This window comes from Capsicum annuum, chromosome 5 (assembly GCF_002878395.1).
Source record: "Capsicum annuum cultivar UCD-10X-F1 chromosome 5, UCD10Xv1.1, whole genome shotgun sequence".
Taxonomy (NCBI): domain Eukaryota; kingdom Viridiplantae; phylum Streptophyta; class Magnoliopsida; order Solanales; family Solanaceae; genus Capsicum; species Capsicum annuum.
Window position 1 is genome coordinate 191,503,628 of NC_061115.1, and position 19,924 is coordinate 191,523,551.

Consider the following 19,924-nt stretch of genomic DNA (forward strand, 5'->3'; position numbering starts at 1 on the left):
TGAAGAAATAAAAACTGACAATAATATATGCCCAGATCTACCAAGAAGTTTAATAAATAATAAAAATATAGCAGAAAAAGAAATAATGCTAGAAGTTAGAAAAATAAAAATAGAATTCGAAGTAAATGAAGAAATGCAAAAAGCAGATATAATATTAGGAATAAAATGGTTAGAACAAGTAAAACCATATAATATAGAACATACACAACTAACCTTAACATATAACAAAGAAAAGTTATTCTTAAAAAGAGCCTTAACATGAAATGAAGATATATGTATTAATGAAGATAGTAGTAGAAGGATATTACAGTAGATATTATACGTCTATGATAGATACAGGAGCAGAAGCTAATTTATGTAGATATAATTGCTTACCAGAAAGTAAATGGGATAAACTAAAAACACCAATAATAGTTAAATGATTTAATAATGAAGGAAGCTTAATTACCTATAAAGCTAGGAATGTAAAAATACAAGTATGGGATAAGATATTAACAATAGAAGAAATTTATAATTATGAATTAACATCAAAAAATATACTTTTAGGAATGCCATTTTTAGATAAATTATACCCACATATAATAACCAAAACAGACTGGTGGTTTACAACACCATGCAAACAAAAAGTAAGAGCAAAAAGAGTTAATAATAAAATAAGAAAGAAAACTGATTGGATAAAAGGAAGTGAAAAAATTACACAAAAGTTAGAAAATATAAATAATACTGAAGATACAGTAGAACTAGTAGTATTTTCGATAAATAAAACAGAAATAACTATATTTTCAATAAATAAAATAGAAATAATTCAGAAAAAATTAGAACAATTATATAGTGAAGATCCATTAAAAGGATGGGAAAAACACAAAACTACTATAAAAATTGAATTAATAGATAAAGATAGCATAATAACACAAAAACCATTAACATATAATTTTGATGATTTAAAAGAATTTAAAATGCACATAGATGAATTATTAGAAAAAACAATACATACAAAAAAGTAATAGTAAACATAATAGTCCAGCATTTATAGTAAATAAACATAGTGAACAAAAAAGAGGAAAAAGTAGGATGGTTATTGACTATAGAAATTTAAATGCAAAAACTATAACATATAATTATCCGATACCAAATAAGATATTAAAAATAAGACAAATCCAAGGATATAATTATTTTAGCAAATTTGACTGTAAATCAGGATTTTACCACCTAAAGCTAGAAGAAGAATCTAAAGAATTAACCGCATTTACGGTACCACAAGGATTTTATGAATGGAACGTGTTACCATTTGGATATAAAAATACACCAGGTAGATATCAACATTTTATGGATAATTATTTTAAACAATTATCTAATTGTATAGTATACATAGATGATATATTATTATACACCAAAACCAAAGAAGAACATTTAAAATTATTAGAACAGTTCACAGATATAATAGAAAAATCAGGAATAAGTCTAAGCAAAAAGAAAGCTGAAATTATGAAAAACCAGATAGAATTTTTAGGAATACAAATAGATAAAAGTGGAGTAAAAATGCAACAACATATAGTACAAAAAATAATAAATTCGAAAGAAGAATTAGATACAAAAAAGAAATTACAATCATTTTTAGGATTAGTAAACCAAGTAAGAGAATATATTCCAAAATTAGCAGAAACCTTAAAACCACTACAGAAAAAATTAAAAAAGGATATAGAATATAATTATGATGAAAAAGATAAAAAACAAGTTCAAAAAATAAAATTACTTTGTAAAGAATTACCAAAATTGCAATTTCCAGATGAAAATAGAAAATTTATATATATAGTAGAAGCAGATGCAAGTGAATATAGTTACGGAGGAGTACTTAAATATCGATATGAAGCAGAAAAAATAGAACACCATTGTAGATATTACTCAGGTACGTTCAACGAGACAGAAATAAAATGGGAAATAAATAGGAAAGAATTATGTTCATTATATAAATGTTTATTAGCATTTGAGCCATATATTGTATATAACAAATTTATTGTAAGAACAGATAATACACAGGTACGCTGGTGGCTAACAAAGAAAATACAAAATTCAGTTACAACAAAAGAGATTCGAAGACTAGTTTTAAATATATTAAATTTCACATTTACAATTGAAGTGATCAGTACTAACAACAATGTTATTGCAGATTACATATCAAGACAAAGCTACACAGACTGAAATAGTAGAGGAAGATACTCTAGAAAAAATACTTAACACCCTAACTACGCTTTCAATAAAAGTGGACAGTATGGGTAATGAGATAGAAAAACTAAAGACTAATGAAGATAAACTGAAGTCTATAGCTACAAATCAGCTAACTCAGCAGTGTGCAGAGCTATGTCGATCGGAAGACATTAAAAATCCAGAGCTAGAAGGAGACGTTGGGACACTCCATAAAACCCATAACATTTATCAATCTACTTCTGCAGGTACAAGCAAAGGAGTTAATAGGCCAAGATACCAGAATGCAAATATGAACAAAATATTTGAAAAACCATTTACCCCCCAAAACACAAAAAGACCATTTATTCATACCCCCACAAGTTAACACATACCGAGATAGCCTAAACCAAGACAAAAAAGTATACAACTACACCGCCCAGAAATACATAGAAAATATATACAGAGTACAAACCTTTCTAAACCATAACCCCAGAGCTACAGACATCAAAGAACCAAATACCAATTATATAACCCAAAAACTACAAGGATACAATAAATTAATCGCACTACCCAAAACTAACCCAAGCCTAGTTAAAACCTGTTTTGACTATGGACTACTAAATACCATATATACCCACAACGGAGAAGAGCTAACAGCTATGGAGGAATTATACAAGATATTCACTACCTATAAAAGAATAATAAAAGGAAATTTATTTTATATAAAGTGCTATACTGCACCAGCAGAGATATTATATAACGAAATAAAACCAGTTATACAAGTTGTAAAGATAGGACTAACAAGAGATATGATTATACCGGAAGATATTTCGCAACAACCGGAGATACCTAGGATCGAGATACCAGATTTTTATGCAAATAAAAGACTTATTGGACTAGCTACGATCATTCAAGAACTAGCAAATAATTTCATGAACAGAAACCCAATATGGAGCTACTATTCAAGAGATCATCAAATGATATATTCAAATTCAAAAGAGCTGCGACAAGCAGATATGGAAGACGTAAGACAATGGATAATGACGCTACTTAATCCAGAAAAACAATCTACCGCAAGAGCGATAAAAAAAGGATTTATTTCAGACGGACTATTAACAAGATACTGTAAAATAATTGGACATAAATATCCAGACCACCAATGTTCGAGGTGCAATGGAGAAGATAATATTATTCCAGAGGTACATCTAGAATAAAGAAGACAAAATGCCAGCTGGAAAGATAAGATAAAGAGCAATAATGGAGCAGATAAAGAACAATAATGGAGCAGATACGACAACAGAAGATATTTTGACTTATTGTACAAAATTCTCTTACGGTACAATAATGTAAATCATTAATTGCTTTTCTTACTTTTCTTACTTACATTTATGACTTTAGAGTAGGGTAGGTTAGAAGGCCACCATTTTTGACTTTTTTGGTTTTAGTTTCAGAAAGCAAGAAACATGTGTAAATTAAACTTTTTTTCGTTCTATATAACAAAAGCAGAAGGCATTGCAAAAGGCAAGCCTTCATGCGTTGAAGCACCTTGCTCTCTCCAATCCACAAAAAAAAAATACTCAGTTAATTAGATAAACATATTTCAATGGAAAAAGCTATGGAGCAACAAAACTCAGAAATATCAAAGCTACCCGAACAGGTATATCTATTTATGATTATGAATAGCTAATTTCATAATTCCCAACAATCATGATATGATAAAATAAATTCATATTAGTTACTTTATAGTAGAATTATTCGAAGAATAATATGTTAAGAAGTTTATTAACAAAGAGGAAACGGAGAAAAATCCCTAAGGACTATGACATCCTAAAGGTGAAACCAATGAGGCAAGAAGCCGTGGTGGGGAGTAACCAGAGTAGAGGCGCTGTTTAAGGGAAAAAGTATCCAAACTACCATGTTAATAGTGACAGAAGAACATATTATTTAAGAATAATCTAGTATATAGTAAGCTAAGATGACTATATTTTATGTACATGGTTGAAGGGAATATTTTGAAAAAAGCAATTTTATGAAAATGAATGATAATATATCTGATATGATGATAGATAAATTCAAAATACTTATTTTGTATGCACTTAGAAATATAAAAGTAGCAGATATAAGAAAAATCATATTAGAAAAAGCTTTTGGTGAATATTACATGACCAGAGTAAATTATATACCATATCTACCTAATTACTCTTACAAATATTTACGATGATAAGTTACATAAAATTTTTAGAAAAAGATATAAAAAAAAATATGCAGTTACTAGAAAAACAGATAAAAATAAATACAGATAAATACATGGAAAATAAAGATACAAAATTTCTTAATAAAAATATGCAAAAACTACTAAGGCTAAAACAAACAACTACAAAATATTATAATAAAACCAATTTTAAAAGATAGATTACCTAGATTATCTTAAAGTTTTAATATTATATATACTTAAAAACATAGAAATAATAGATATTAAGAAAATAATATTAGAAGAAGTAATAAACTATGAAATTGAAACTACAAATTGTCTAGAACAGTTATACGAAGAAATCTACCCAGAAGGATATTATTCAGATTAAAAAATGTTAGAATATATTAGACAAACTAGAGAAAATCAAGAAAATCTAAATAATGAAATTAATTACAGAAACCGAATTAGAAAAATAATAGAAGACCTAAAAGAAAAATTAATATGGATAGAAAAAACCTTAGAAAATTTAGATAAAAGTACATGTGATAGTTTATATAATTTAAAAAACTCACTACGAGAAGAACAACACAAGATAATAAATAACATTGAAAATCTAGAATTAGATATACATTATAGCACAGATAGGATAAATTATTATACAAAAATTTGTAACTCTGCAATTACTACAGGATAAAATAATTAATGAATATATCTCACGAAAAAAGTAAATTATTAAAAGATACTAATCAGAAATTAAAAGATATTGAAACAAAATTTAAAAAATATCCACGCACTAATAAAAATAGATTCACTAGAAACCTACTAAATCTATTATACCTATTAATTTTGAATTCGATATAATTAATTAATCAAAATTAATTATAAATAACTCCTATTTATTTAAATAATATTTGAAAAGTTAAAAATTAAGATATTGTAAAATTGAATTGATTGTGTTTGCAAAACTGAATCGAATTGAATGATGAGCTCCTATTATTACACCAAAATATTAATAGAATTTTAATTTACACGACCTGTTGCAGTAAATACTTGTCAAAAAGTCTTTGTAACTAATTGTGTTGGAATTTTCGTTTATTATTAGAAATTTTAGGTTTTTATTGGATAACGGAGAGTTTCGAATTTAGAAATTTATTCAAAATATTCAATAACTTGATCAAAAAATAATTCTCAAAGCACTTGATCAAGATGGGATTTGAGCTTGGATAAGTGAAATTAATTTTATTTGAATTTGATATAAGTAATTAATCAAAATTCATTAGGCATAACTCTTATTTATTAAATAATATTTGAAAGTTAAAGATTCAGATATTATTGAAAAATTGAATTGATAGAACGCTTAACCTCTTTAATTAAGCAACCTCGATAAATGCATTGTTTCATAGAAGTGGTCTAAATTGAATAAAAATTTCCAACACAAAATGAGGATAAAAACTTATGTTTCTCCTGGTATCAGTTTAAACATTTCACCTATGCTCACGATTTTTAAATACATAGTTAAATTACTAATAAATTATTATCCTAATTATCATTTTTCCCCATCAATAAATTATTAAATTAATTTGGTAGATATGAAATTTGAATAAAAGAATACTATGTGTATTACTTTGATCGTTCACTTTTACTTGACTAGTTTGAACTTTTCACGTCAATTAACAATAATATTTGATATGAGTATTTTACCATTACCTATATCAATTGATGTTTAGAATTAGGTCTTAAAAAATAATTTGCGAAATAAATAATTTATGCTAAGAGTAAAATGTGATCAAACAAATAATTTTATATTTTTGTCTAGTTAAAAATAAAAATAAAAAGTAAAAATACAAGCAAAGTTGAAAATCTATTTTAAAAGAATGAACAAGTAAGTGAAAGAAGAAAGTCGTACACACATAAATGTGTGCCCTAAATAATGTATTAATTATTTAAAACTATTATAATTTTTACGTCATTTTCAAATAATATGTATTACTTGTTCTGTTTCTTTATGTGACATTGATAAAATTTCAAAAATCAAATCATATTTGAATTAAAATTTTTATGTCACTAAAATATTTTAGATTGTTAATTATTGTAATTTATAATACATTTTATGTATTATTTAAATATATAACAAATTAAAAGGAAAAATAAGATAAACAAATACTGCTAAACGTACAATCCCACAAGCACACCCACTTTATTTTGATTAAAAAAAAATAGTAAATTAGTATCAATTACTCTGCATCATCATATGAGACCTTATTCCCCTTTTTGATATCCAAAAATCCCCAAATCAGTGTACATTATCTCTCAAAGCTCAAGGTTTAACATCGATCATTCTCAAAGCTCAAGGTTTAACACAACAGGTAATTTTATTTCCTCACATTAAGTAAAAGGGGCATCAAGTTTGAGCTTGATTAGTGAGTTATTATTTTTTCCTCGTTCTCAATTACAGTACGGTAACGTCACATAACATCAAATTTTAGCTTGATTAGTGAGTTATTTAGGGAAGAGTTCGATAAGAGATGTTACTTTTAGCAATATACATTTTTACCTGAATTGTTGTTAAATTTTAAAACCTTCTGAATATCATCTTGCAAAGAAACAAATGACTGACTTTGGTGGTGTGGTCGATTTTGAGGTTGATGGAGACCTCCTAAAAGAGTTATTGCTTCGTCGTTTGGAGCGGTGGCGGAGTTGCTTCATGAATCTCAGGGTTGAGGTAGCAATTTTCTTTTGATCTTCATGAATCTCAGGGTTGAGGTTGCTTCATGATTTTAATTTAGTTCGTATTATCCTTAGGTAGAGGATGACATCTCCGACATTCTAGCGTTTAAATTAGTTGATTTTAGAATCACCAATTCATTTGAATCACCAATTATTTTCTCCTTTAGTAGTTCCCATTAGAGAAGATAGAGCGTACACTCGGCATTCCCCTTTAAACGATCCATAGTATTTGATTTAGCTCTCTCTCTCCGGGTATGATTTATTCGAAGGATATCGATAAGGCTACATACAATAAAACCTTGTGGTCCAGCCTTTCACCAAACCCCGTTCACAGTGGAAACTTAGTTAAAATTAGTCGATTTTAGAATCACCATTTCATTTGATTAAAGACCATATTTCAAAGAATCCGATGGCTATAGTAGTACGATACAGACCCTTCATTTTATGATCATATCCGACTTTGTTTCCTGGGAGTTGCAACAAACAATTCTAGACTTATTCACTGTATATTTTCTTTTACACAGATTTATATACACAAATATTTCTAACAAATTATCCCTTGTATCCACTTGGAAAGGCGATTGTATGGATGTTGATATCATTTTAAACCTTAACAACGCAGAGTATGATCTTGTGTTGCCAATTCATCTGGTGCAACAGTAAACTTCAGTCAATTCAATGTACTCTTATTGAACTGGTGGGGAAAAACCAAGCTACTAATACAATGTAGCCCCTTTTATGGGCAAACGGTCCTTAGTCTTCCATGGTCCATTTCCTTCTTGAGACATATTATACTTCTTTACTTGTATTAGTTCCTTCAGAGGTTAAATCCATAGTATTTAATTTAGCTCTCTATCTCTAGGTACGATTTATTCAAAGGATATCGATAAGGCCACATACAATAAAAACTTGTGGTCCAACCTTTCACCAAACCCCATCCACAATGGAAACTTAGTGCACCGGATGCCCTTAAGACGGGAGGGAGAGGCCTATTCTATGTCTTTATTGGTACTGTCATAACACTTTGTAGATATTGATTTGTACCTTTGACAGGTTAACCATTAGGGTGTTTCGCATGAAATCTAAGTAGCCAATTCCTTTGTCTATCTTGTGTTGTCACTAGCTAAGTTTGAATGCCTAATTGACAAAATTAGAGGCGTAACATCCCCCTATTTTCTCATGTTTTTTCCCAAACACATACAAATCAGTAATTGTAAAACTCAGTAAGATTAGTAAGATTAGTATTATAGTTAGAGTTGAATGCCAATTTTACTAGTACAAAAATATACAACAGTTTGAAATTACTCCTAGTTTGCTTTGAGTTTTCAAAGTTCAAGCAAATTGTGTAACAAACCTTAGTGAATAATTTCTCTTCTAAGTTTCTGGCAACTGAAACCCTTATCTATGATTGAACAATTAGATTCTAGCTAGGGCCGATTGTCTTTTTTTGTTACCACAACATTTCTGAGTTGCATATCTTAAATTTCAGGATGCCCATACTCATGGCTTTCGTTCGAAAACACTGGACCCCACCTGTTGGGATTATACTGGGTACACTGCTATTTTTGTAGGAGAAAAGAAAATGGAAAACAAGAGCACTTGAAGGATATGAAATTCTTTTCTTAGAGATTTAGAGGTTGCTTTCCCCTGCATAAATTTTTGGAACACCCATGATAACCCTTATTTGCATAGATAATTGGTTGAATTGTCAGCTCAGAACTCCTCATTGAATAAAGCATATTGTTTGTACGATAGATATATTGATAGATGACATGGTTTGTACGATAGATAGACTGAATAAACCACGTTGTTTGTACGATAGATAGATTGATCCATTCTTGTTCATGCTAACAGTGTCTTTCTCTACTTTTTCTTTGTAGGAAATTTGAAAATGGATAAGTCTTGGATGCGTTGTACTGACACATCAAGCGATGTTTATATAAAAGGAGTTGATAATTTTCTTCAATTTGCTTTTAAGCACTCAGAAGTCGATGGTGAAATTCCTTGTCCTTGTACGCTATGCAATAATGTTTTAAATGGGTCTAGAGCTGATGTCAGGGAACATTAAATAATTAGCGGGATAGTCAAAAACTACACACGTTGGCTTCATCATGGAGAATCTGCAGCTGAAAAGCAAACCATTAACCAGAACGAAGAAGGAAAAGAGCAGGGTGATCTGTCTCAAACGAAAGAAATAGAGCAAGGTGATCCATCTCAAAAGAAAAGAAAAAAGAAAAGAGCGATGTGATGATATGTTTGAAATGATTTATGATGCTGCTGGTCATGAATTCACGGATGATTCTAGTGGGGTTAAGTTTAAACAAGGTGATGCTTCAGAACCTTCTTCCAAAATTTTCAAATTAGTGGAGGATGCTGCACAACAATTTTATCCTGGTTGCGAGACATTCTCCAAATTATCAATGATTGTGGAATTGTTCCAAAATCTTTATGGGTTGAGTGATAAAGCATTTGATAGCATATTGAAGTTAATTAAACGAGCACTTCCTTCCGGAGAAACTTGAGAAACTTTACCAGAGACATTTTATGGAGCCAAAAAAGTAATTCAAGATTTAGGTCTTCGTTATGAAAAAATACATGCTTGTGAGAACGATTGCATGTTATTTTGGAAAGAAAATGCAAAAGCTGAATCTTGCTTGGTTTGTGGGGAGTCTAGGTGGAAGTCAGTTGAAGGTCAAAAAACTGATGGGGCTGTTCAAGGAAAGATTGAGAATAAAGTTCCTCGAAAAGCGTTACGTTACTTTCCCTTGAAACCAAGATTGCAAAGGTTGTTTATGTCATCAGAAATAGCTTCAGACATGACACGGCATCATGATCGACGTTTGAAAGATGGGGTTCTTAGACATCCAGCGGACTCTGAAGCGTGGAAACATTTTGATAGATCTAATCCGGGATTTGCTGGACATCCTCGTTATGTTAGACTTGGATTAGCAGCTGATGGGATAAATCCTTTTGGTAACTTAAGTGTTTCTCATAGCACTTGGCCAGTAATTACCACTGTATACAACTTACCTCCTTGGATGTGCATGAAACAACCATATTGCTTCTTGTCTTTGTTGATACCTGGTCCTAAAGCTCGTGAAAATGATATTGATGTGTACTTAGAACCATTGATTGTTGAGTTGCGAGAATTATGGTATTGTGGAGTCGATACATTTGATGCTTCGAGAAAAGAGAATTTTTGTATGCGGGCAGCATTTTTATGGACTATAAATGATTTTTCCGCTTATGCGAACCTGTCTGGATGGAGCACAAAGGGAGCTTTGGCTTGCCCTTCATGTAACAAAGATACTCCATCTACTCGATTAAAGTATGGTCGTAAGTTTTCTTACATGGGTGCTCGGAGGTTTTTATCATCTAATCATAAGTGGCGGAGTAATAAACGTGATTTTAATGGAGAAGTAGAAAGAAGACCTGCTCCAAAAATTCTATCAGGAGACGTTTAAGCCAGCTGCTTACTCTAGGAGACATGAAATTTGGTAAGACCCAGAAAAAAAGGAAGTACGAAAAAGGTAAAGACACTCATAACTGGAGAAAGAAAAGCATCTTTTTTAGGCTTTCTTACTGGAAAAATAATTTACTACCCCATAATTTAGATGTGATGCATGTTGAAAAGAATGTGTGTGCTAATGTTATTGGGACATTTTTAGATATTGAAGGAAAAACAAAAGATAATTTAAATGCTCGTCGTGATTTGAAGGAAATAGGTATAAGAAAAGATTTACATCCCACTCAAAGAGATGGAAGATGGTATTATCTAGCAGCATGTTATTCTTTATCATCGGAGGAGAAGTCTAAAGTATGTAAGTTCTTGAAAATGGTTAAGGTTCCAAATGGTTATTCTTCCAATATATCAAGGTGGGTGAAGTCAGAGGATCGTAAAATTTATGAATTAAAGAGTCATGATTCTCATATTTTATTGGAACAACTACTTCCTTTTGCAATTCGTGGAGTCGTGCCTAAAAATGTCTATGATTCTATCACTGAGTGAAGTATTTTCTTCAAAGAGTTGTGTTAAAAAACACTAAGGGCTGATGTGTTGGATCAGCTTGAAGCTCAAATTCCAATAATATTGAGTAAATTGGAAAAGATATTTCTACCAATATTTTTTGACATTATGGTGCATTTAGTCATTCATCTTCCAAGAGAGGCTAAGCTTGGTGGACCTGTACAATACAGGTGGATGTATCCAAGTGAGAGGTATGTTTTAATGTATGGTTTTGACTTAATTTTATGTAGCTTGTTAATTTATCATGCTATTTTGAGTGATATAATGTTATATCATGCAGATTTTTACGCTTATTGAAGTGCTATGTTCGTAATAAAAATCAACCTGAAGGGTCTATTGCAGAAGGGTATATTGTTGAAGAAAGTCTAATATTTTGCTCAAGGTATCTGCATGGAATTGCAAAAGGGCATAATTGAATGGACAAAAATTATGAAGTTGATCGTGTTGAGACATATAGTGGATTATCGTTTTGAAAAAAAAAGGTTCTTCTTTATTAAGAGATACATCGAGAGATCTTGAAGAGTTTGAGAGAAAACAAGCCCATCTTTATGTCTTGAGAAATTGTGAAGAAGTTCAACCATTTCTACGGTATGTTTTGTTAGCTTTGTTTCAACTCTTATAGTTATTGGGATAATACGAAGACATGCCTTCCCCTTCTTATAGCCTCAGAACTGTTGTAATGCCAGTGGATTTTGAAAAATTTCTGTGCTGGTATTCCAAGATATCCTCCACATGATATTGCTGTCGAAACTCTCGTACTGCTGTTATACTACTTTAATAGTAAACTGCTAGTCTGCAACTTTTCTTTATTTTTTTGATAAGGTTAAAGTACAACCTTCTGTTAAAGTAAGTAAGATGGAGGTAATACAAATGTACAAAAGTCACTGGACTTAGCTCCTTTTTGCACTTATGTATAAGGTCCAGATATTGTTTGTATCATTTACAATATTAATTATACAAACAGTATAATTGAAGGCATCTAACCTAATATAATCTGTGTTCAGTTTTTCTGTCAAAACCTCTATATACCCAAACTGTCTGCACATACATAATAGTGTTGTTCTCCATATTTTCTTTGTTCATTGAGTTTCTGTCTTTGCCTGACATCAGTTGTTGAAGCCTTGTACACCATACATATAAACATGCAACACCTTGTACCCCATACATATTCAGAATGATGTGTCAGAACTACGATACATGTTTGCAGTTTAAAAGGACGTGCTTTACTGGTTCAGTAGAGTCATCTAATAAGCATCACATGCATCCTATCTTTTGTAAAATATATTGTGGTAAGCATTTCTCATGTAATGTTGTCCATTGTCTTGATTCAAATATGTGCAAGTTACTAACTAGTGTTTCATGGAAAATTTTAGAGAAAAAACAGAATGTCAAAGTGAGGTGCGATTGATATAACAAACTGCAAGTAGAGGAGGTACAACAAGGACAACGGATAAGATATGTGAAGGTGGTGTAATGATGCTTGGTAGGGGCATATCTAGGTGGGGGTCACCGGGTTCACGTGAACCCATCCTCCCCTCCCTAGATCATATATAATAGAGTTATATTTTTGAAAAATATTTAAATATAGATGTGTGAAACCATGCTCGAAGTATTTTCATATGTGCACCCATCCTCAAACTTCTGGATACCCCTCTGAATTGCTTGGGGAAAAAACATTCCAACTGTCACAATAATTATTGAGAAATTGCATCCAGATATTGTCCTCTTGTTAACATCTTTCACTTATTTGCGTGTCTCCAGAAAAAAATGTCTGTTCACTTAGTCCTCCACTTACCGATTTGCTTCTTGAAAGTTGTTTTAGACATCCTTTCATATTTTTTTTTTTAATAAAACAAAAACTGGTGAGATGCATAGCATCCACGAGTTGATGATTTATGGCGACTACTGATTGAACCACATTCCTGTATCTCTGTGTTTCATTCAGTTGACTGATTCTTTAGATGATTTTCCAGTAACTGCCTTAATATGTTATTGAAAAAAATAAACAAAGAGACGTGCACAAAAATTTGTAAAGGCTCCGTGAGCTTCTTAAATGCTTTAGAATCCTTGCAGGTTTGGACGGAATTGACAGGAGTGCTTAAGCAAGATTTAGGTTAAGAATAGAAAGGTAAAAAATGGTTGAGGGTTGTCTCACTCCCCAACTTCCAGAGTGGTTCATGACTAATTGAGTCTACGTGCAGCTCCCCGTCTCTATCACAGTCGGTAGGATCAATGTGATGAACAACTTTCCTCCCTTATCTTTTTCCAATTGACCCTAAACTTCTAAGCTCACTAGATTGTCTGACAGTCATGTTATTGGCCTTTAATTTTGTGGTTGTTCCTCTTTTATATCTAATTAACACTCATTTGTATAACGGTGAGTATGAGCATCTAATTAACACTCATTTGTATAACGGTGAGTATGAGCAGAACAGTAAAAATGAGAACGTGAACTTTTATGATTGATTTTCCTATCGAGTAAGTTTTTGTTGTATTTTATATTAAATTTGTAATAGTTATTTATTAATTTTTGTTGTATTTTATATTAAATTTGTAATACTTACATGTTATTATTAATTAATTTATTTTTTATACAGATTGTACAAATGCGCAAAGAAGGAAATCCACTAGCAAGTTGTGAATTGTATTCTTTGGTTAGAGGTCCTTTTAATGGGGTCCAAAGATTCAAGGGGTATGAAATAAATGGTTTTAGATTTCATACTAAACAACTCGAGGAAAAGAGGAAGAGGCAAAATAGTGGGGTTCCAGTAAGAGGAGTAGTGAAATGTCAAAATATCAATTACTATGGTGTTCTAACTGAAATAGTTGAACTTCAATATTTCGATGGTAAACGTATTGTGTTGTTTAAATGTGATTGGTGAGATGGTGATCACATCGGAAAAGGAGTGAAAATAGACAAATATGATTGTGTTAGTGTTAACACTAAGAGAAAATTAGCAACAAATGAGCCATTTGTGCTTGCTTCTCAAGCGGAGCAAGTTTTTTATGTTAAGGATAATCTTCATCCCAATTGGTCAATTGTTCTGAATGGTCATTCTACTTATTTCACTGGAGGTGCTATCGATGAAGAAACTTTTCAACAGAGTGTTTGTAATGATGTTTTGCATACACTTGAGGACGATGAAGACTTCATAAATTGGAGAAGAAATGATCTTGATTCTATTAGCTCGAATGTTACTTTAGCTGATGATATTATTGAAGGCAGTGAATCAAAATTAGATATGGATGATGAAGATTTATTATTGTAAATATTTAAAAGTCTTATTTACTTATTGTTTATACTCTATAGTCTTTTCATGATAGTTTGTTTGATAAGATTAAATTTTTGTGTGGTAGTTGAACATGTGCTTTGTTTTATTTTACAAATTTTACTTGGGTTCATGTTCTATTTTTCAATGGTTGAGGGGTGTTAGATGTGCAATAGAGTTTGAGAAGAGAATTACTTCATTGAATTGATGTATAAAGTTCTCTCTTGTGTTTATAAGGTTATATTACCTTTTATTTATAGATTATGCTATTAAGTTTGGGAAGTTTCTCACGAATTTCAAAAATAAGTTTTTATAAACAAGTTGTCACGGATCTGTCTTTAACTAGAGACAACTGATTCAATAGGTTAGGTACTAAAACTTTTCGGTGGTTAATATTCGTTATGTACTAATGTGATGAATAGGTATGTATGATCTTAAAAATTTGACTTTTTTTTGCTTAATAATGAGGAATTTTAAAATGATAGTATTGTTACAACAATTTCTATCCATGATTAAAAATAATTAGTAGCTACCATATAAAATCACAACAATAATTTTATGGCTATATCATTTAGCCACTGACAAATAATTATAACTATTAAGTTACAACTTTATAACTTTAAAAATATTTATTTAGCTATAGTTTTTGCTTCGAATAATTTATTGTAGCTAAAAGATTTTTATTACTATGATAAATTTTAACTCATGGCAAAAATTAATAATTAGCTACAAAATTTTACTATAGCAAAAAATCTATGACTATTTCATTTAACTATTGCCACAGTTTTTATAACTTGAAGCAAAATTATTTATTTAGCCACAATATTTTGCTTCAAATAACTTCTTGTGGCTAAAAAATTATTATTGTTACAATTACTTTTTTTGCGTGACAAAATCTTATAATTAGCTATCCAGTTTCACTGTAGCAGAAAAATTGTAACTACTTAGGCAATTATTGCCACGAATGTTAGCAATTGTAGCAAAAACTAAGATTTAGCTTTGTCAAATTAGCTTTCGTGATTAAGAAATTTGATGAATTTTTAGATAGCCACGAAATTCAGATGTTTGTGGCTATTAATTGGTAATAGCTACAATTTTTAGATTCATAGCTTAGATTCCGTAACTATAAATACATATTCTTGTAGTGCCACCACTACACCACACAATGTTACTCCATCTATCTATATTTATATGACATTGATAGAATTTGAAAAGTCAAACAATTTTTTTATACATCTTTTAAATATTTTAATTTGATTATTATTGTAATTTATTCTACTTTTCATAAAAAATTCAAATTATATATTCTAATTTATATTGCACTGATAGAATTTTGAGTCAATAAATATTTTTTATGTGTCTCTAAATAATTTAAATTATTAATTATTATAATTACAATACATTTGACATGATTTTTAAATATATAACAGATTAAAATAAAGATAAAATAATTAAATTAAAACGTAAAATATGAAATTAAAAAGATACCCTCGACCAGAGCAAACAATTGGAAGAAGACATGAGAACGTCAGCTGCCTACTTGAACTGCCTGCTCACTCGTGATTCTACATAGTAGTAATAACTTGGTTTGTTGCGTTTCCTATATATTATTACTAGAGAGGTATGACTTGTGTCAGCACGGGTCCAACAGAAGAGATATTTTGACATTTTAAAATTGAATAAACGCCAAGATTTGATGCCAGCTAGAAGCTGGATTGCATGTAACATAAGTTATGAAAAATAAACACACTAGAATTGAGAAGATAAGTTTTATTAAAACCTAATCGTTTGATTGTATTTGCTAAGAAGCCAAGTTGCACAATATAGTTAGATACATTTTTTTACATACTAGCAAAATGTGATACATCATGTTGAAGGTTAGCTGAGATGTTGTCTCATTTGTTGTGATCTTTGACTATAAGACTGAAACCTGTTACATAAGATTGAGAAGGTGAAATTTAATATTCACAAAAGAAATAAGATTGAAGGAAAGATTGAATCACAGTTACTTGAAACACATTCCATACATACATAAAAGGTGGTGTAATTAAAGTGCTAAGTAAAGGATGGTGAGCCTAGCCAGATGACTATTGTCGCAGAGTGCTAAGTATAAGATTTGTGGATATGCATTACCATGCAAAAACAACATTGTGAAAGTGTCACAGTGTAGCGAGAAATTAGAAAATAGAATTATTATAAGCTAAATAAAAGAAATAAATTCATTGATATTATTATTTGATATATTCTGAAACCAAGAGGGTATTGTAAGAAGTGCAAAGTAAAACTTTTCAATGTCTATTACATGTTTATCCTCATAGAATCAAAAATTCAACTAAATCTATGTATCCTCTACCATCTGCTCTCTATAGCAGAAAAACAGGCAAAGTAACATAGCTAATCACTAACATCATAGCTCAACGAAATGATGCAGCACAAAGATAGTAATAATTTTCAAACATTCCATATATAAGCAATAAACAGTGTAAGATTAAACCCAAATTGAGATTCAATAGACCTTTGAAAGCTCTAGCAACATAGGAAAAACCCAAAAGGATATAGAAATAATAGATATAAGAAAACTCATATGGGAAAAGATATTTGATTTTGAAGATGAGTTACTAAATACTGAATGGATAGAACACAAGTTAGAAAATATAGATTTTGATGGTAGATATTATTATTCAGATTGGTATTACTCAGACTAAAATGATAAATTACGAATACTTAGAATCTTGGAGGAAAGATATGGAGGAAATAATATTAATAGAAATACTTATGAAAAAGAATTTACTCGACTGCATAAAAATCAGAAATATGAAGCATATAGTATACCTTAAAAATAATATAGAAGAATTAATAAGGTTAAAACAAATAACTAAGGAATGCTATGACATATCATTTCAACAAATATGATAAATCTAGTACTACAAGTATCCCCTCAACTTTGGTATCGGAGCTATGTTATTTAAAGATAGAGGAGTTGTATGTATTTATTTAAGGAATGCATATTATGATAGAACTAAATTTAGAAATCCACCAAAATATTATAAATACTAATGAATAGAATAGACAATCCCAAAAATATAAGGAACTAAAACAAATATTATCTGAAAAATGAAGAGAATTAAAATAAGATAAGAAAGACTACAGTATAATTTAATTGTTGGAATATGTCAAAAATCAATAAAAGCACAAAAAGAAGAAATATCATATTTAGAAGCTCTAATAGATAACCTAGAATACATACATCAACATAACTTATATACAATCAAATAGATAAAATGAATAAAGAAGAATTCATAATAGATGAAAAAACATATGAAAATCACGAAGGGTTAAAAATAAGAATATTATTTTCTAATTTAGGCAGAAGATATAAGAAAATAGGTGAACATTTATATTTAATATTAGAAAAAGAAGAATTAAAATTAGAAGATAAACTAACAGCTATGATAAGAATAACAAAAGAAAATGAAGAAATAGACAGGAAAAAAGAAATAGAAAAACTAAAACAACAAACTACGGATGTAATACGAAAAATAGAAGAAATAAAAAATAATAGGATTACTGAGTTAGAAAAAAAATTACAAATACTAAAAGATCTATATGAAAAAAGATAAAGAGAAAAAGACGAAAATGATAAAAAACAGAAACTACTAGATGAAATAAATCAATTTAAAAAAAAATTACAAACAAAAAGTGAAGAATTATAGACCAATGAATTAGAAATAAATACAATAGTTATTGAAAAAAAAATGATTGTGATTCAGAAGATAGTGAAACATATACAGAAATTTTAGAAAGAATAGAAGATCTAGAAATTAAGGAAAAAGAAGAAGCAGTTAATAAAGAAAATATAGAAGAAATAAATACTCTTGATAAAAAAGATGACGAAGACATATGCCTAGTACATCAGAAATAAAAAAGCCAAAATATAATTAAAAAAATAAGTACAACCCAAAAAATGAATATAGATGGACACCAAAATAAATAGTTAATAAAAATTATAACTTCTTAGATTTAGACTGTGTAATAGACACAAATAAGACGATACAATTATGGGTAGGATCTATATCAAAACAATTACTAGATAATAGCATAGACATAACAAATACACCAGAATCTATAGAAAGAACACTAACAGGAACTGTAACGCCCCAAGAACCTATCCCGAGATGTCACACGGTGCTTAAGGCCACACACAGCCTTAAGCTAACCCTCTGAGCCTGTCTTTACTCCTATAATTCACCATGACAATAATCGAGCGGTAATAAGGAAGAATAATCATGCCATGAACATACTGAGATACAAAGTAATACTGTCCTGTAGAATCAAAATACTAACGTTCTATACATATTAGTACTCTAGTCTGACAAAGCCTCTACTACATAAGACTGAAGAGCCATTGGGACAGATCCCCAAATGGGCTCATGCTGAACAAGAAAATAAACAACCATCAATTAGCAAGACAAAAATCATGAACATAGGTCCTCGAACCATGAGGACTCACCAACTACAGAAATGTAGATTAAGGTACTCGTAGATCACTGTCGCAGCTGAGACAGAGCACCTAAACCTATATCACGAGGAAATATAAAATACAAAAGGGTATAAGAGTCAGTACTTGAGAATGTACTGAGTATGTGGGGGTGGATGCAACTTTTTAAATAATATCATAAGTGTATAAGAAAACCATGCATGCTGACATTAATAACTCTCTTCGCTTGAATTATCTGAAATGTTATTTCCATAAATCATCAGTAATAACACATTCTTCATAAATCTCATAAATCATTCAACTCAGCTCAAAATCTTTGACTCATGACTTAGAGTGACTCGGTAACTCAAGAGACATAAATCATTATGGACGTGGGAGTTTCTTATAACCGACATGACTACACTATGTGAGCCGTATGGAGTCCAACGTTTTACCCTCCTAAGAAGAGAACCCCACATTGGCAGGGGTGTTGTACTCTTGACAGGGAGTACAACCTCAATCTCATCTTCACAATCTCATACTCGGCCTTTGGCCCACAATTATCAACATCAATCCTACGGTGGCACGTAGTTTTGGGAAAATACCAAATTTCCCACTCGGTGCTAAATACTCCTCCCAGACTCAGCTCATAACGCATTAGAAAATCCACCTCAATCAATATCAACTCATGGTTCTATTATAAAGACCAAAACATAAATATATATCTCATCTGAAAATCATAAACATCTTGTGGATTCCTAACTCGACTCAACTCAACACAAGCTTTCTCAATATCAAGCACATTTGTTAATCAAATCATTTCAAATATCAAAAACTTCATGAAAACATCATAAGACTCATTCTTGCCTCTTAATTTCACATATCAATATACATTCAATAGTCGAATTTCTCATGGAAAGGCATGGCTCATGACACTTGTCTCAAATCATTCAAAAATCATCAATTCGTAATAAAAATATTCAAATCATGGAACTTGACTTAAATTGCTTAGAAATCATCAATACATAATGATAATATACGGCTCA

At 30.3% G+C, this 19,924-nt stretch overlaps 1 protein-coding gene across 5 annotated transcripts; it reads left to right on the plus strand.

Annotated features, from left to right (window-relative positions):
• Window positions 1-6,607: 6,607 nt before the first annotated feature.
• Window positions 6,608-14,547, plus strand: LOC107871067. 5 transcript variants are annotated; one of them, XR_007056111.1, is made up of 6 exons: window positions 6,615-6,744; window positions 7,020-7,100; window positions 8,595-8,741; window positions 8,986-11,323; window positions 11,413-11,720; window positions 13,730-14,547. XR_007056111.1 is itself a non-coding variant. In XM_047413313.1 (3 exons), the coding sequence occupies exon 2, from the start codon at window positions 9,721-9,723 to the stop codon at window positions 10,567-10,569; it is 849 nt and encodes a 282-aa protein (XP_047269269.1). In that variant the 5' UTR covers window positions 6,608-6,744; window positions 8,986-9,720; the 3' UTR covers window positions 10,570-11,323; window positions 11,413-14,547. The 5 variants fall into 5 exon arrangements, 1 of the variants encoding a protein (XP_047269269.1); XR_007056110.1 differs by lacking the exon at window positions 8,595-8,741 and having other exon boundaries at window positions 6,616-6,744; XR_007056112.1 differs by lacking the exon at window positions 7,020-7,100 and having other exon boundaries at window positions 6,620-6,744.
• Window positions 14,548-19,924: the final 5,377 nt, after the last annotated feature.